Source organism: Falco biarmicus, chromosome 1, assembly GCF_023638135.1.
Source record: "Falco biarmicus isolate bFalBia1 chromosome 1, bFalBia1.pri, whole genome shotgun sequence".
Lineage (NCBI taxonomy): Eukaryota > Metazoa > Chordata > Aves > Falconiformes > Falconidae > Falco > Falco biarmicus.
In genome coordinates, this window is record NC_079288.1 from 17,509,957 (window position 1) to 17,524,622 (window position 14,666).

General features: G+C 41.9%; 1 protein-coding gene across 5 annotated transcripts; it reads left to right on the plus strand.

Moving 5' to 3' along the window:
* The first annotated feature begins 90 nt into the window (after positions 1 to 90).
* TUBD1 (tubulin delta 1) lies at positions 91 to 9,463 on the plus strand. Of its 5 annotated transcripts, none has more exons than XR_008824099.1 (10): positions 91 to 243; positions 1,479 to 1,673; positions 2,273 to 2,420; positions 2,874 to 3,090; positions 3,634 to 3,865; positions 4,663 to 4,827; positions 5,530 to 5,670; positions 6,196 to 6,379; positions 7,385 to 8,113; positions 9,167 to 9,463. XR_008824099.1 is itself a non-coding variant. In XM_056352869.1 (9 exons), exons 2-9 carry the CDS (start codon positions 1,502 to 1,504, stop codon positions 7,485 to 7,487), a joined length of 1,362 nt encoding a protein of 453 aa, XP_056208844.1. In that variant the 5' UTR covers positions 158 to 312; positions 1,479 to 1,501; the 3' UTR covers positions 7,488 to 9,463. The 5 variants fall into 5 exon arrangements, 1 of the variants encoding a protein (XP_056208844.1); XR_008824096.1 differs by having other exon boundaries at positions 158 to 312; XR_008824100.1 differs by lacking the exon at positions 6,196 to 6,379 and having other exon boundaries at positions 158 to 312.
* The last annotated feature ends 5,203 nt before the right edge of the window (positions 9,464 to 14,666 follow it).

Consider the following 14,666-nt stretch of genomic DNA (forward strand, 5'->3'; position numbering starts at 1 on the left):
GGCCCAAGCATGCGCGGCGGGGCCCCCGCCGGGAGACCAGGCGTCGGGCTGGGGCTGCGCCTGCGCCCTGCGCGCCCGCCTGCCTCGTTCCTGGCACAGAGCATGCGCGGAGCGCGCAGCGAGGCCTCCGGTCGGGCACATGCGCAGAGCCCTCGGTGAAGCTGGCAGGCCTGACCCTTGGACCCGGCCTGCCCGGCGTCCCGCTGCGCATGCGCAGAGCGGGCCGTTCGAAGGCGCGTCCGGGTACGGCAGGGGATCGTGGGGCCGGGCGGCTGCGCATGCGCCGCGGGCGCCTCAGCGCGGGGTGCGGAGGTCAGCCCTGAGGAGGGGCCGGCGGCCAGCGGGGCGCGGGCACCCGGGGGGGGCCGAGCGGGGAGAAAGGCTGGGGAGAGGGCGAGGTGGCCGAGCGACGGGAGGGCCGGGGGGCGGGAACATGGCGGCCTGAGGGGGCGGGAACATGGCGGTCTGAGGGGGCGGGCGGCCCTGGCCAGGCCCCGGCGGGGCTCGGGGGTGTCCCCGTGCGGGCTGGGGCTGGGGCTGCGGCACCGGAGGGGCGAGCGACATGACAGGCGCGGGGGTGTCGTACACGAGCCTTATCTGAAAACCATTGACATAATTTTCTGCGGTGAGGCGTAGCTGGCTCTGGCAGTAACACACGCCCCGGCCGGCCGCAGGCTGCGAGGGGCGGGCTGGCAGCAGCGCTGAAATCGTGCACAGGAATCAAAAATAGCTGCGAAATGCAGCAGGGTCTGGTGACGGGCACTGACGCTTGCCCAGGAATGCTGCTGCTACAGAAGGGCTGCAGCGCAGCTCGGCAGATAATGAGCAAATAGCAGCCCAGAATAATGAAGTGCGTTTAAAAAAAATTGACGTTGTTGCTGTAAAAGGAAACAAGTGAGAAACAGGAGCTACTGCAAAATGTTGAGTGGAGGAAAAAAAGTCAAAACATACCAGTACTGCGTCAAGCGCTCTGTGCTGGCAGCAAGGGTGATGCTCTAGGGAACCCTTTTGTCACCTCAGCAGATTTTGTCATCAGGCCCGCAGCAGTACAGCACTGGAAATCGGGTCGATTTTTGAACAGGCTTCATATTTCCAAAGGCATATGGCACGTTCTTATTATGCCTTTACAGCCTAATCCTGTAACTTTGTTTGAGTTACAATTATTTGTTTCTATCCTGCCTTACTAAGCAAAAGAAAGAAACAAAAGACATGGCTTGCTGTGTGGTTGGTTTCAGCTCCCTCCAGATGTATAGCAACGGTAAACGGATTGATTTCCTATAAACTGCCATCTGCATTCTTCTGATATTCAGGAGAAAGTGCTGACAGTCTGCTTTTCCCCAGAAACAGCCAGTGGCTCTAGGGTAGCCTTTTCCTTCTCACTAGAGGTTCTCAAAAAGTTGCAAAACTGATCTATTTGTCAGAATTTCTCCCCGCCCTATCTTTTCCACAGTTACTAAAGGCATACTTTTCTTTTCTAGGCTTAAATACAAAGTGAAGAAGAATGTCAATAGTCACAGTCCAGCTTGGTCAGTGTGGTAATCAGATTGGTCGGGAGGTGTTTAACACTATCTGCAGTGACGCCCGTGGTGCGCATGGGTTGTGTTCAAAGAAGGAGAATGAATCCTACCATGATACTTGCAAAGAGCGTTTTTTCTTTGAGGAGGAATCTGAAGGTACAGCATCTAAGTGTTTCCCACAGAGGGTCTTGGTTTCCAGTCTGGTACAGATAAGAGTACAGAAATAATACAAGTCTTTTACCTTCAGTTGAAGAATGAGTTTTACCTTTGGTCTTGAAGAATTGTCATAACTATCTTCCTTCATGACATTGCTAACAACCCCAGAAGCAAAATCAGTACAGAAAAAGTGTCTGAGACCACAGAGTGAGTCTGCCAGTAACACAGCTGTAAACAACATATATATATATACATATATACACATAATCTTTCCTTCCAAACATCTGCATTTTCTACTGTAGATAAATCATAACACAGCGTAGGACCCAGAGTATCTGAATTTGGTGTTACCAAACGCATTAAGCGGTTGCTTTCCTGAAAGACTTACAGTATTTGAATTGGTCTCTGAAACAACCAGAAATCCAGGGCATTGCCAAGTCCTCCTTTCTGTACTTGCCTGTACTGTCCCATTTATAGCCTGGCTGACGTGTGTGGAAGGAATACAGTTTGGGCCGTGGTGCAAGTCCACCCATCTTACGTAAGCAAGTTCTAACATTGGCATTATCAAACATTATTCTCTTGTTTTCCTTCCTATCCAGTACCTGTTGCCCGGGCTGTGCTTGTTGACATGGAACCTAAAGTAATTGGCCAAACCTTATCAATGGCTGCCAGGTCTGGCTGCTGGAAATACGATGATCACTCACACTTCTGTCAGAAGCAAGGGTCTGGGAACAACTGGGCAAATGGGTACGGGCAATTGTTTTCAAGCTTCACTAAGGGAACTGTAGAGGCTAATGAGCTGTCTAGACACTCTAGGAATGGTACTGTTGCAGCTGTGCAAGGTGCAGAGTACATTACATTAACTTGATTTATTTTTAAGTTAAAGTAGTAATATATATAGCAGCGAAATTTCTAAACTGCTTTTTGCAAGGTGGAATTGGTATTTACAGTGAAAATGTAACATTACAATCAAGTGAATACATTTGGTTTAAGAATAGGAAACAATAGGGACAGTTTATAAGCAGGTGGCTTGCAAAATAGATGTCACCGCTGAGAATTGTTTACTGCAGATAGAATGGATGACACGATGCGAGGTGATGTAAATAATAAAAATAAAAGTATGCTTTATGAATAGCTTCACCATTTCTGCCTTTATTTTGATATAACCTGCCACATCTTGCTCTTTTGTTTGTTCAACAGTTATTCTGTTCATGGGCCTAGACACAAAGAAGCAATAATGAACCTGGTACAAAAAGAAGCAGAGAAATGTGATCGACTCAGTGGATTTTTCACAATAATGAGCATGGCCGGTGGTACAGGATCGGGCTTGGGAGCATTTGTGACCCAGTGCTTAAGAGACGCTTTTCCAACCTCATTTATACTGAACCATGTTATCTGGCCCTACGGCACTGGTGAGGTGAATGTCATATTTCCCAGAGATATTCTACAAATTTATAATCACTATTTACTTTTAAACCTAAAATATCTGCAACTGAAATAAACAAGAACAGAGGTACATTTTACTTTTAAAAAGTTAAATGTGACAGAAAGTAACACAGCTAGTGAATGGTTTGCCTAATATTTGGCACATGTCATTTCACAAAGAAAAAAATGCTTTATAGTCAAAGTGCTAAAGTATAATGCAATTTCATGAGGAGCTTTTCTTCATGAGAAAATCTTCTGTTATGATAGCATCTCAGCATTATAATCGGTTCCCAGACAGATTTTATTCTAGCATGTTTGTATGAAGTGAGATGGATAACATGGTTTTCACAGGTCTTGCTCTTTTTCCATTAAAAAGATCTGCTAGCTCCTGACCTCATTCTGCACTTTGGCAAATAAAATGAACCAATTCCTAAATCATAACTGAGGAAATGTCTAGCCAGAGGATTATAAACTAGAAAGAGATTAAGTTGGTTGGCTCTCATTTGTGTGTGGTTTTTTGTGTGTTTGTCTCCAGGTCATTGTTCAAAACTACAACTCTGTTTTGACTCTGTCACATCTGTACCAGTCATCAGATGCCCTTCTTGTTCATGAAAATGATGTCATCCACAAGATCTGTGCTCAGCTGATGAATATTAAACAGATCTCCTTCAGGGATGTAAATCAAGTCATTGCCCATCAGCTGGGGAGTGTTTTCCAGCCCACTTACGCAGGAGAAGGTGGCTTGCTTTATAGCAGAAACCCATTAGGTATCTAACTATAATATAGCTGCCTAATGCATTCTCACACACCTTTCTGTAATCATTTCAGGCTGTGAATATAAGTTCTTCAGTCTTCTTCCTCAAGTTTTCGGATACATCCCAAGTTTTAAGATAGGAAAAGTGAAGCAAAAGACTAAATCATAACTTCAATCCCAGTTTTGTAGCAGAGTCAAAAATAGATCCCCCAGCTTCTGGTTTCATTCTTTACTGAAAGAACCCTGTTTCTCCTTTTTCAAAAGATTACAGACACATTTCAGAGGAAATTTGTGCAGGACAGCAATTTTGGACCAAGTTTTACATTTCACATTAGGTTAGAAGTTTGTATGAACTGAAATGAAATCAGTGTTGTGTTTTGCCCAGGCAGAAGACAGGCTAGTATACAACTTAGTAGCAGCAAGCTGACCTTTGTATCTTTAAGGGAGTAGAGAAAGTTACCCATATTGCCAAGAGTTTTGCTTGTGAAATTAAAACTTTCATATTTGTCTATTGATCTTTTTAGTGGTGCATAGGGTCTTTGAGATTTTGAGCCAGACTATAAAGCAAGACAAGTCTAAATTACAAAGAGCTACTAATGTGCTTGTATAGAACTTGGTAGTACGCAGCAAGTTTGCATTACTTAGTCAGATGTGTGTCCATGTATTTGTCAAATTAAAACTTCATATAACCCACTTTTTCTTACCTTTACTTGCTAGGTCTTTGTAAAATTCCTCACTCTCTTCTCCTATTTTAGCTAGCCCAAGCAATATTTTTGTCAAACATGAGCAGCTGTTAATTTCTTCTTTCAGGAGACTTAATGGAGACGTTAGTTCCACATCCTGAATTCAAGATGTTGGGTCTTCGTAACATACCTCAGATGCCTGAAAACTCCCTCGCTTATAGCACATTCACTTGGCCCGGACTCATCAAACATTTAAGGCAGATGCTCATTGCGAATGCTAAAATGGAGGAAGGTAAAAAGCATTCAGGCATCTTCTGTATCCATGACTCTCTAAGCATTTATTTTTACAGATGAAATAAAGCTTATTGTTTTGTGGAGCTCACTGACTAGTTTTAGTCAGTTCAGAAGCGAGCTGCAGCCCTCAGACAGCAGGAATTTGCCCCTACATAGCCAGCTGCTCCTTTCACTATTCACTCAGCTGCCACAGCAGCTCCTGGCTTGCTCCCGTCTTTGCTCCCAGACATCTCAGTTAATTATAACTATTGAAAATGCGCAAAACAAATCAACAGTTCTTGGCCCTGCGCTTAATTTACATGATTCATTTGGAACATTCCTTGGATAGTTCATTCTGCTATGCTTTTTCTTTTTACACCTTCTACTAATAAAAAGCATGTTTAGCTCTTCCATATCATTTACACGGGGAATTCAGTGTAGTTTCCAGTTATGCAAAGAATGGGCAGGCAGATCACTAAGTATAGAAACAAGCATCCATTTTCTCTCACAAGGCTAGTGACCACCAGGCAAATACTGCTGGATTAGCACTGTTTTTCTCTGAGAATTGTGTAATTGCTGCTTAATTATCATGCAGAAGCTACAAACTAATACGATCTCAGCTTGGGGCACAATGTTGGTCACTAACTCTTCAGCTAGTCTGAATCCATATTGCATGAAACGTTAATTTGCTTTTGTATCTTTTTTGCCAAAAATCTCACAGGTATTGATTGGCAAGTACGACCACCACATCTAGGCTCCTCCATCCCCTCCGGCTGTTCCACAAACAAGCCACTGCATTTCAATACTTCCATTGCCAACCTGGTTATCCTGCGAGGAAAAGATGTGCACAGCGTAGACTTAGGTAAGATGGAAAAACACAGTACCTCGGTGATTCTTGATTCACATCTCACTGTTTTCTTTACAACCATATCTGAGGAAAGTGAAAAAATCCAAGGCCATATATTTGACTACTAAGGTCAGTATTCCCTCTAGAAACATTTTAAAGTCCGAGGCCAAATTGTCTAATTGCTTAGGGCTGCTCTATGTACAACCAGCTTCTGTGTTCCCTGAAGCACTTCAGGGAAGGAGGAAGACACTGAAATCCACATATATGAGAGGATTCTTGGATGTATTGTCTGAAAATATATGTAGCTGCTTCTGGAATGATGAGCATAGCTTGCAGATGAAGTACTGATACAAGAGTAAGCTTCTACTTAATCTAATGAGTGTTTAAAACAGTTATATTTTCAACAGGCTGACCACTGCAGGTTTTTTTGAAGGCCTGAACTGATCTGCCAAGCATTGGTTAGGTCACACAGGACTACTGACGCCAAGATGTAGGACCTTGTAGCTTTACATTTGTTAAAAGGGCTGTATTCCGCTACAGGAAGTTTCTGGGATCCCTCGTTATATACATCATGGCTAAACCCTCAGGATGCTTTTCATGCATGGAAAACACCAAGAGCATTTAACAAGTATGAAAAGTCTGCTTCTTTGGTCAGCAATAGCCAGTTCCTGCTGAAACCTCTTGACAATGTTGTAGGAAAAGCTTGGAATATGTTTGCTTCCAAGTAAGTGAAAATAATTATGCCAATACTTCACTAATAACTGCCAGTATCTTCTTCAGTGGTAGCAAAATCATTGTGAATACAGCTTGCTCTTTCAGGAAAGTAAAGTAATGGTGAATTAGCATGGAGACTGTTCCCACACTTTAGGGGAAACATTTTTGTGCTTGAAACGTGATGGCAGGGGGAGGAACGCAGAACAGTGCTTACGTTCTGTGGCTAAGTGAGACCACACATTCTAGTGCTGTCAGTTTGGTTTCTCAGCTCCCCAAATCTAGTGCATTCCAGTGTGACCATTCTAAAAATAACATATAGAAACTCTTTTACTGATCCTATCATTTCTAAATGGTGTACAGACACAGTTCAGGAAAAAGGATCCTGCTCAATTCAGAAGCATATAGGGGATTTGCATGTTTACTAAGGCTCCTATGCTATTAGTTTGATTTTTCAATAGAACTAAGAAATCTAGAAAAGAATTGCCTCTTTACTGTGATCATCATGAAGCCAAGGTTATTCCATGTCACAGCAGATGTCTGCTAAACATGAGTTTCAAACATAGAAATTCTGCAATTAAAAGCCAAAAGAGGAAAACTGCTGCCACTAACTGTGCTCCTAGTTTTACCACCTGTTACAAAACCATCAGTGATGAGAAGCAAGCTGTCTTGCACACACAGGTTTAGGCTTTGCATCTCAAATCTAGAAATTACTTTTCTCATTTAATAATCACTTCTCTTTCCATTTCTCAGCCCAGTTTTGTTAGCTGCAATGTTGTTTCCTTAAGCAATACACAAAGTTATAAAACCTATTAGAAACAAGTCATGACTTACCAATAACATGAATTACAAAATGAGTTCAAAAGAGCACAGTAAAAACTAACCAGCATGGTTATTGGGTGGAAATCAATCATTGTTTGAAGTTTTTACAGTAACTATACAATCTGATTTCATGTGTCATAGTCTTCACTGATTTCTAATGTCTTACCCGTTTTCCAACTGTGACTTCAACACACAGAGCCTATATTCACCAGTATACTAAATACGGAATTGAAGAGGAAGATTTCCTGGACAGCTTCACAGCTCTGGAACAAGTTATTTCCAGTTACACCATCCTTTGATTATTTTTTTTTTTTAAGTGGTCTGAAATAGAGCTTTCCTGAAAGAACCCAGCACTGGAAAACCTTCGATCAGCTTCCTGAAGTATATAAATCACTGGACTGTAGCTATTTTTCAGTCTTGTAAGCAGTGTGTGCATGTGGTAGAATAGTAAGAACTGAATATATTAATATGGACAGATATTATTCATATTTCCTATAATAAATAGCTTGCTTTTTAACACATTTGCTATGTACTGTAGCTACGTCTTCAAACATCATTTTTGGCCCTTGGATATTTTTCATAAACAATGTCTATACAGAAGGATTTTTCTCCAGGCTAAACTCCCAGCATCTAAACTATCACGAACTAATGTGTGATAAAAATTAAATCTCTGCTTGACTACAGTACTAAGGCATTCTTGATCCTCCAGTTGGAATTTTTCATTGTAACACTTTGCCCTACGAATGTTTCAATACTGATAAAAATGCCCAGTATCAGAATTCTTAATCCAAATTCCATTTGGGTATCATTCAAGGTACAATAGTGTGCCACCTGTTCCTGTAAAGCCAAGTAAGACTTAAATTTTATTTTAAGGACCTCAACTTTGACAAGATCGTGGAAGTTTTGAAGCAACTTTTAAAAAAAGGTATGAAGGGTTCTTAATTTTCTTGTCATCCTCAAATTATGTTAGGGATTATAATGAGTTATAGGCTTTGCTGGCCACTTCTCTGTGCTATGTTTTCAAGTGGTGTTACCCACCACTTGAAAAAAAAATATTCCCTATAGCACATCAGAGGTCTTGGCTATTTGTTATAGGGGAACTGTAGGTTTAAGCAAAACTTCAACTCTTGCTCTTGTTCCTACAAGTTAGAAGCAGGTAGGGGTTTTAATTAATTTAAACATATTTGGGAGGAGAATTGCTGGTAGATTTCAGTTGTAAGAGCCTGTAATATAATAAACACAGTAGACTGTATAATTCTAAAAATCAGTTTAAAAAATGGGCTCTTTTCTTGCACAATTTTACCAGCCCCACAAGGTGGTGCCCCTGCGAAGCTGCAGTCGGCGAACACTCAGCTGCACCAGCTAGACGGGAAGGGGTGACTGCAGTAGCTTGTGGGGGCACAGACTGGATGCTGCTTATAAAATAAAAGAGTACAGCAGAATTAAGGATTATGTTGGAACACCAAGCTTTCTGCTGCCTCTGTTAGCTCTTCACTTAATGGTAGGGAGAGCTTCTGGAATTCTTGCTGTTCTTCCCCTTATTCCACACTGTTCTCCCATAGAAATAATCTCACTCACTATTAAATAGGTATGTTAAAAAAAAAAAAGTTAAAACAATAAGTCTCAAGGACTTTTCCTTTGACAAATGGGCAAATCTTACAGTTTCCCTTTAGGTTTTAGTGCTGTTTTTAATGAAATAGAGGCCTTTTATTTCGGAACTTTTAACTACAAAGATGAGCATGTACATAGTATGACACTATAATACGTCAAAGACGTTTGCATTATGACTAGCAATGCCCACATAGAAATCTTGCCCTGTCAGAAATACTGATTTAGATCTTAAATCATTAATGAATTATCAGTGGTGGATGCAAAAGTGATGTTGTAACTCTGCTAGGCTTCAGTTAGAGCACAGCAGACACTCTGTGCTACCCTTATTTCCTTGCCTAGTTTAATTTACCTTTTCACTTTTGTTCAGGCCAGGTACAGAAACACTAAAATCCCCCCTGGAGCCCCTGTTCTCAAAGCAGCTCTGGCACACGCCACCTGGAATAGCAAACAGACTTCCTGACAGGATTCAAGTGACTGTACGGTTGAATCTGAAGAAAATAAGGAAGTACTGAGGCCGAGTTCGTAATGGCTCAAATACACCCTTAGTAATGGCCAGTCACCAGCATGGTTGTGTCAATGCAGGTCTCAATGGATTCTGATAAATTTCACAAGCAATGTTAATGTCATGCCTTCTCCTGCCAAAAAAATAAAAGTTTCAACTGCCTGTTAGTAGTAGGGCAACCTTCAGCACACATTAGAGTTGAGTCTAGTCCTAGTTCATGCAGAAAAATCACCTGTGTAAATTAAGAGCTATATTGGTGCTTCAACAGCTAAATCATTCAATATACAGGGGAATGAGAATTGTTCACTGGGTGAGTGGGGAGAACACAAAAGGGAAGATGAGGGGAAAGCAGATTGGGTATATTTACCCAATAACTTACAAAAAAGACACTTGGCATTTATGGCAAAACATTTTGACAATATTCTTGCAGACCACAGTACATAATCCAACAACTCGGTCTGGTTTGCTTTGTTTTCACTCAGCTCTGCCAATTCCTGTTTTAGGAACTCTCTCTCAAAAGAGGAAGGCACAACAAACAGTTCAGCTACACAGCCATGCTTCCAGCCCTATACTGCTCAGTAAAATGGGAGTTGTTTGGAAGTTCAAAACTACATATAACTGTGGTTACAGAATATAATTTGTGATATTTAATTTTTTTTTCCCCCCACTAAATCACTTTCTGGCAGCTCAGAGCTCGGGCCTGTTCTGATCACAAGGGCTTTTCTGGTGGTGTGTTTTTTTCAGTTTCAACCATTGTCTTTAACTTGGGTATTTTCACAGAAGAAACTGGGGGAAAGATTGCACAAGAAGTTAAGATAAACAGCACAGGCAATTCAAGTTTGAAAGGAACAAAGGGTCAGGAAGGGAGACAGTATGGTAGGTTCTCCCTCTTTCAAAAGTCACAGGATGTTTAGCAACATAGAAATTATTTTCCCTAGTGTTCTAAACAAATAACAGACTGAGAACTTCTACCACTATCACAAATGAGAATAGGTAACTCCATATCTGAAAAAATAACCAAGTCCCAGGAATGCATACTCTTTCTTGGTGTTCCACAGGACACGTAATAGATTTTTAAAAAGCTAAGGACAGCTACAGCTAGGTCCTCTCAGAAACAAGGAAGCGAGCAATGGGTTATTACACTGCTCTATCAGTAGGTAACTTTATTGCAGAAATAACCTTACGTTATCACTATCTATTTACAATTCTGAGCATGAAGCAAATACAGCAGGCGCTTATTGCGCCTATGAATGACATAGACCCGTTTATTCATTCTTTATACAAGTACATTTATTATTTATGGCTTAAAGAGGTGAATATAAAAGTGTACCTGTTGCATTAGCTGTTATAATCCCTTATATTGCTTTGGAGAAGAGATTGACAGGAATTATTTCAGGCATCTCTAGGCTTCTTCCTGTTAGTGTTTTTCACTGCTGACCTCAGTTCTAAAATTCTCACACCCTTTCCCAAACCAAGCCTTCATTTTTTGATCTATGGCTGGATTCCTCTGTGGTTTGTTTTTTTTTCCCCAGGATGTGAAGAGGGTCAAAGTGACAGGAAGTGAACAGCTGTTATCAAATATTCATCCCCTACAGTTATATTAGAAGGTGGAGTAGTCATTTTCTATTTTATTGATAAAACCAATTATGTAAATAGTCAGAGCCTGGAAGAAGGCCTTTATTTCATTAGAAATTAAAATGAATGAGGTAGTTCAAAGGTCAGCACAAGCCAGTGGCTCACTGAGGCAGGAACAAGGCCAGTGAGTGGCCTTGACCCAGCTGGTTTTAGGCAAACTACCCACAGGATGTCCATAAACCAAGGAACAATGCCTCAAATCTCACTATTGTTTTTTGTAATGGACAGGTGCAGCTCACTTGGAAGTTGATTCAAGGACTAACTATAGCAGACACTAAATGAATAGGTAACTTGTATTTGGCCAGAAACAAAAATAAAAAAAACGGGATCAAACCAACCTGTTACAAATACTTTAAACATAGTAACTGTTGGACAAGCGACAGGGCACTAATGTAGTTACAGAGACAATTTGTTTGGACTTAAGTATATACCGGTGCTTACAAGGTCAGACTGACGACCAGTACAGAAAGGACAGAATCTTAATGTAAATGTGTAAGGGGTTTTCAAGAGGATCACCTGCACAGACTTACCAGACTGAAACAGCTGGTTTAAGGACAAAAAAAATCTGGTTTCCACAACAACCAGGATTTTCTCAATAAGAAAGAAGGAAGTTACATTCAGATTACCAGCTGATACACTACCAGGAAACATTAAGGTACAAAAGGATATCGAATGAATAATGCGCTTCCCTCTGCATTTGTTAATAAATTTAGCATAGATAAATGTTATGAAATGAGGGACCAAACATCCAAAAGGAAATACTCTCAGATGTCAAAGTGTACTTTAAAGAAATCTGGATTTTGCTGGACACCGCTCTAAAAACTGCGCAAGAGTCATCGGGAATGTGATTTATGGCTCTGATATGGTACAAAACACTTCCAGAAGGACTGGAGCGGCTGCCTTTCCTCCCCTGCTTTCAAGGCAGCTCAGACCAGGCTTTACCGAGGCAGCAAATTCCAGTGTGGGCTTCCTCCTCAAGCCTCCTGCCTCGCTTCCCACCCCACCTCTGCCCACGCTCCAGAAGCACAGCCTGGACACTCAGCTTGAACTCGCCTGGATGTAGAGCTGATAATCCTGAATTTTAACTACAGAGCCTTTCCGGCTCTTTCAGTCAAACTCCAAGTTCACAATGGTCCCTTCTGATTTCACATTGTATGAATCCTCTCCCTCTAGACAGCCACTTCCCCTCTGCCCGGGTGGGGTAATGAGTCACCCACCTCCGTGAATCAGCAGAACCTGCTTAACCCTTTCCCAGAAGCGCAAACAGCTGCAGAGGGTGGTGGTTCTGCCAGCCACAGAGAGCACGCTGGCAAAGGTGAAGGCAGGCCGCGAGAAAAGATCAGAGAAGCTGCTTCTGCTCATTAGAAAACTTAAAGGGAGTTTTTAGAGGTATACGTGTGTTCCGTGATAGAGATCGTGGCAGGAGTCTAAACCGTAGCCCCATGGTTCACACAAACCTGAAGGATTCTAAACAGTGACTTCTAAGAGAGTCTGGTGGTATTAAACAAAAGGCACAGGCTCCTGTACTTCTTGGTGTGAATCAGGTCGCAGAAACCTAGTCTGTTAGTCTTAAAAGGAAAATTTAAAAAAATATGGAATGTTACACTATAAGATAGAAAAATAAGTAAAATGAGGACACCCTCTAAGCCAGGATTCCTATTTTAAAAGTAAGAGCAGTAAGCACAGAAACTAGTTATGGTAAGCCTCTGTTTAATACCAAAAAAGACAGAATAAACACTGCTGGAGCTTCAGTAAGCTATAAGCTTTTGTTTCACTAGTTACACGTGATGAGAAATAAATACCATCTCATATGGTGCATTTGCATTTAAATGGGTGTGTTCTGCAAAAATGATTATTGCACATATTTGGTTACATGTTCAATGTAATGTTTATTTAAAGGCTCACAAAAACACACTTCAGTTGCCTGAGAGTGGTGTAATTGTGGTCAGATGGCATGATTTAATTTGAACTTTTGCCCAGCAGTCTCCAATATGTAATAATCATTTACAGGAGCATGTAAGCAGAACACCACTGAAGGAGCCAAATGGAAAGCAGCCTTATCCCAAACGCTGAAGGTGTAATAAAATACTGACTCTGTACTTGGCTGGCAAGGGCGGCCGTAGCTGTTTGTTATAATATCCTCAATAAGTATGGTGAGAGCTGGGCAAGAGTTCAGAGCTACTGCTCTCCAGATGGCGCAGAACAATGCCGAGGTCAAGAATACATATTTCCATGTAAGACTGCTCGCTGCTGGCTGGTGTACGACGTTTCTGCCACTTGCAAAGAAAACACTGGGAGGTTTCCTCCCCGCCCCACTTTGGGCAACTTCAGCCTGTATGATTACCTGATCAGGTCATCTCGTCAGCAGTTGTATTTATGTAGTTATCTGACATTGTAAACTAGCACTTTCTCCTTCCTAGAGTGAATTTTGGTGAAGAAACCTAATGCAACTGATCGCTGAAAACATAAATTTGGCACCTGATGAACAAAAATCCCATTAAATACTCTTCTCCCAAGGAGAAAGCTTCCGTTCCCTCCCTACCAGACATGAACTCAGGTTTCCACGTTATTTTCATCTATGATTTAGACAGGCTTCTCCACAAAGCCAGTATTTTCACAGCGCGATATTTTTATATAAAAAATAGATGCAAACCTAGTGTGTGCTGCAAAAGGGGAGCTTATTCTTCAATGACAACGTAAAGGAAACCTGAACTTGCCGCAGTACATGCGGGGTCCGGTTCAAGCTGAACAGAAACTCCAGTCAGCGGGCCTGAACTTGTCCAAAAATGGCTAAGCACCGCGGACAGCCAGGGCTGCAAGGACTGCACTGCGAGGAGGGACACCAGCGACAATTTTAAGCTGGGATTCCCAGGATCAGCTCTGCCAAACAACACCTAAAACACTGCCCCTGTTCACCTAATTGGAAGGATCCCCTCTCAGTCGCCTGGGAAATCTATTGCCAAAGGGTAGCCCAGGAGATTCCCACACTTCACCTAAAAACACGGGGCTCCTCCTAGGCCACTGTAACAATTCTAGTTTGTGCATAGATGAATACTGCAGTGGGATTTCCCACATGGTGGTTGTGCACATGCAGAAATGTTTAAAACAGGTTTATGTAGAAGTTAAAGGAGGCAACAGAATTAAAACCACCAATTGCATCAATGCAAATCTAGTAGAAATATTGCTTAGCAATTTTATTTCCATTATTTTGAACTTAACTACTGGCTTCAGGCATCTTACAAGTTTCTCTCTTCCTTGCTGCTCCCCACCTAGAGTCTTGCGCAATACACGTGGAAGCATGTGACTGTATGTCACAAGAGGTCAGCTGAACTGAGGTGAGACATAAAAATCAAGGAATCTGAGAAATGAAATCTGTTATGAAAATAGCCTGAACATTGCAGCTCTAGAGAACAGCTGCAGCAACAAGAGGCACCAAGAGAAGACTCGTTTCTGAACAGACCAGAGGGATTCTGTGACCGTGGCTAGATTGGTACAGTGCTGTAAATCTAAATGTCTGTTTTCTCTTCACGCAGGCCCAGTTTCATTCAGAGACAAAGGAAATGCGGAGCACACAAACCTTTTTCAAGCCTTTTCAACAGATGGGAAGAGCCTCAGAACATGCAGTCTCAGGAAAGACACTGTCTATTAGAACTCACATGGTTTCTACACGTACATGTAAGCCTTGAACAAAGTATTGACGTGGTTTAGTTAGAAGCAGCTTCTGCAAAAG

What these genes read in the sequence shown, in the direction of transcription:
- TUBD1 (XM_056352869.1), top strand. Translation starts at nt 1,502, where the DNA reads ATGTCAATAGTCACAGTCCAGCTTGGTCAGTGTGGTAATCAGATTGGT. An exon ending in CTTTGAGGAGGAATCTGAAG is followed by an intron (nt 1,674 to 2,272) that starts GTACAGCATCTA and finishes CTTCCTATCCAG; the next exon opens with TACCTGTTGCCCGGGCTGTG. An exon ending in GGGAACAACTGGGCAAATGG is followed by an intron (nt 2,421 to 2,873) that starts GTACGGGCAATT and finishes TTTGTTCAACAG; the next exon opens with TTATTCTGTTCATGGGCCTA.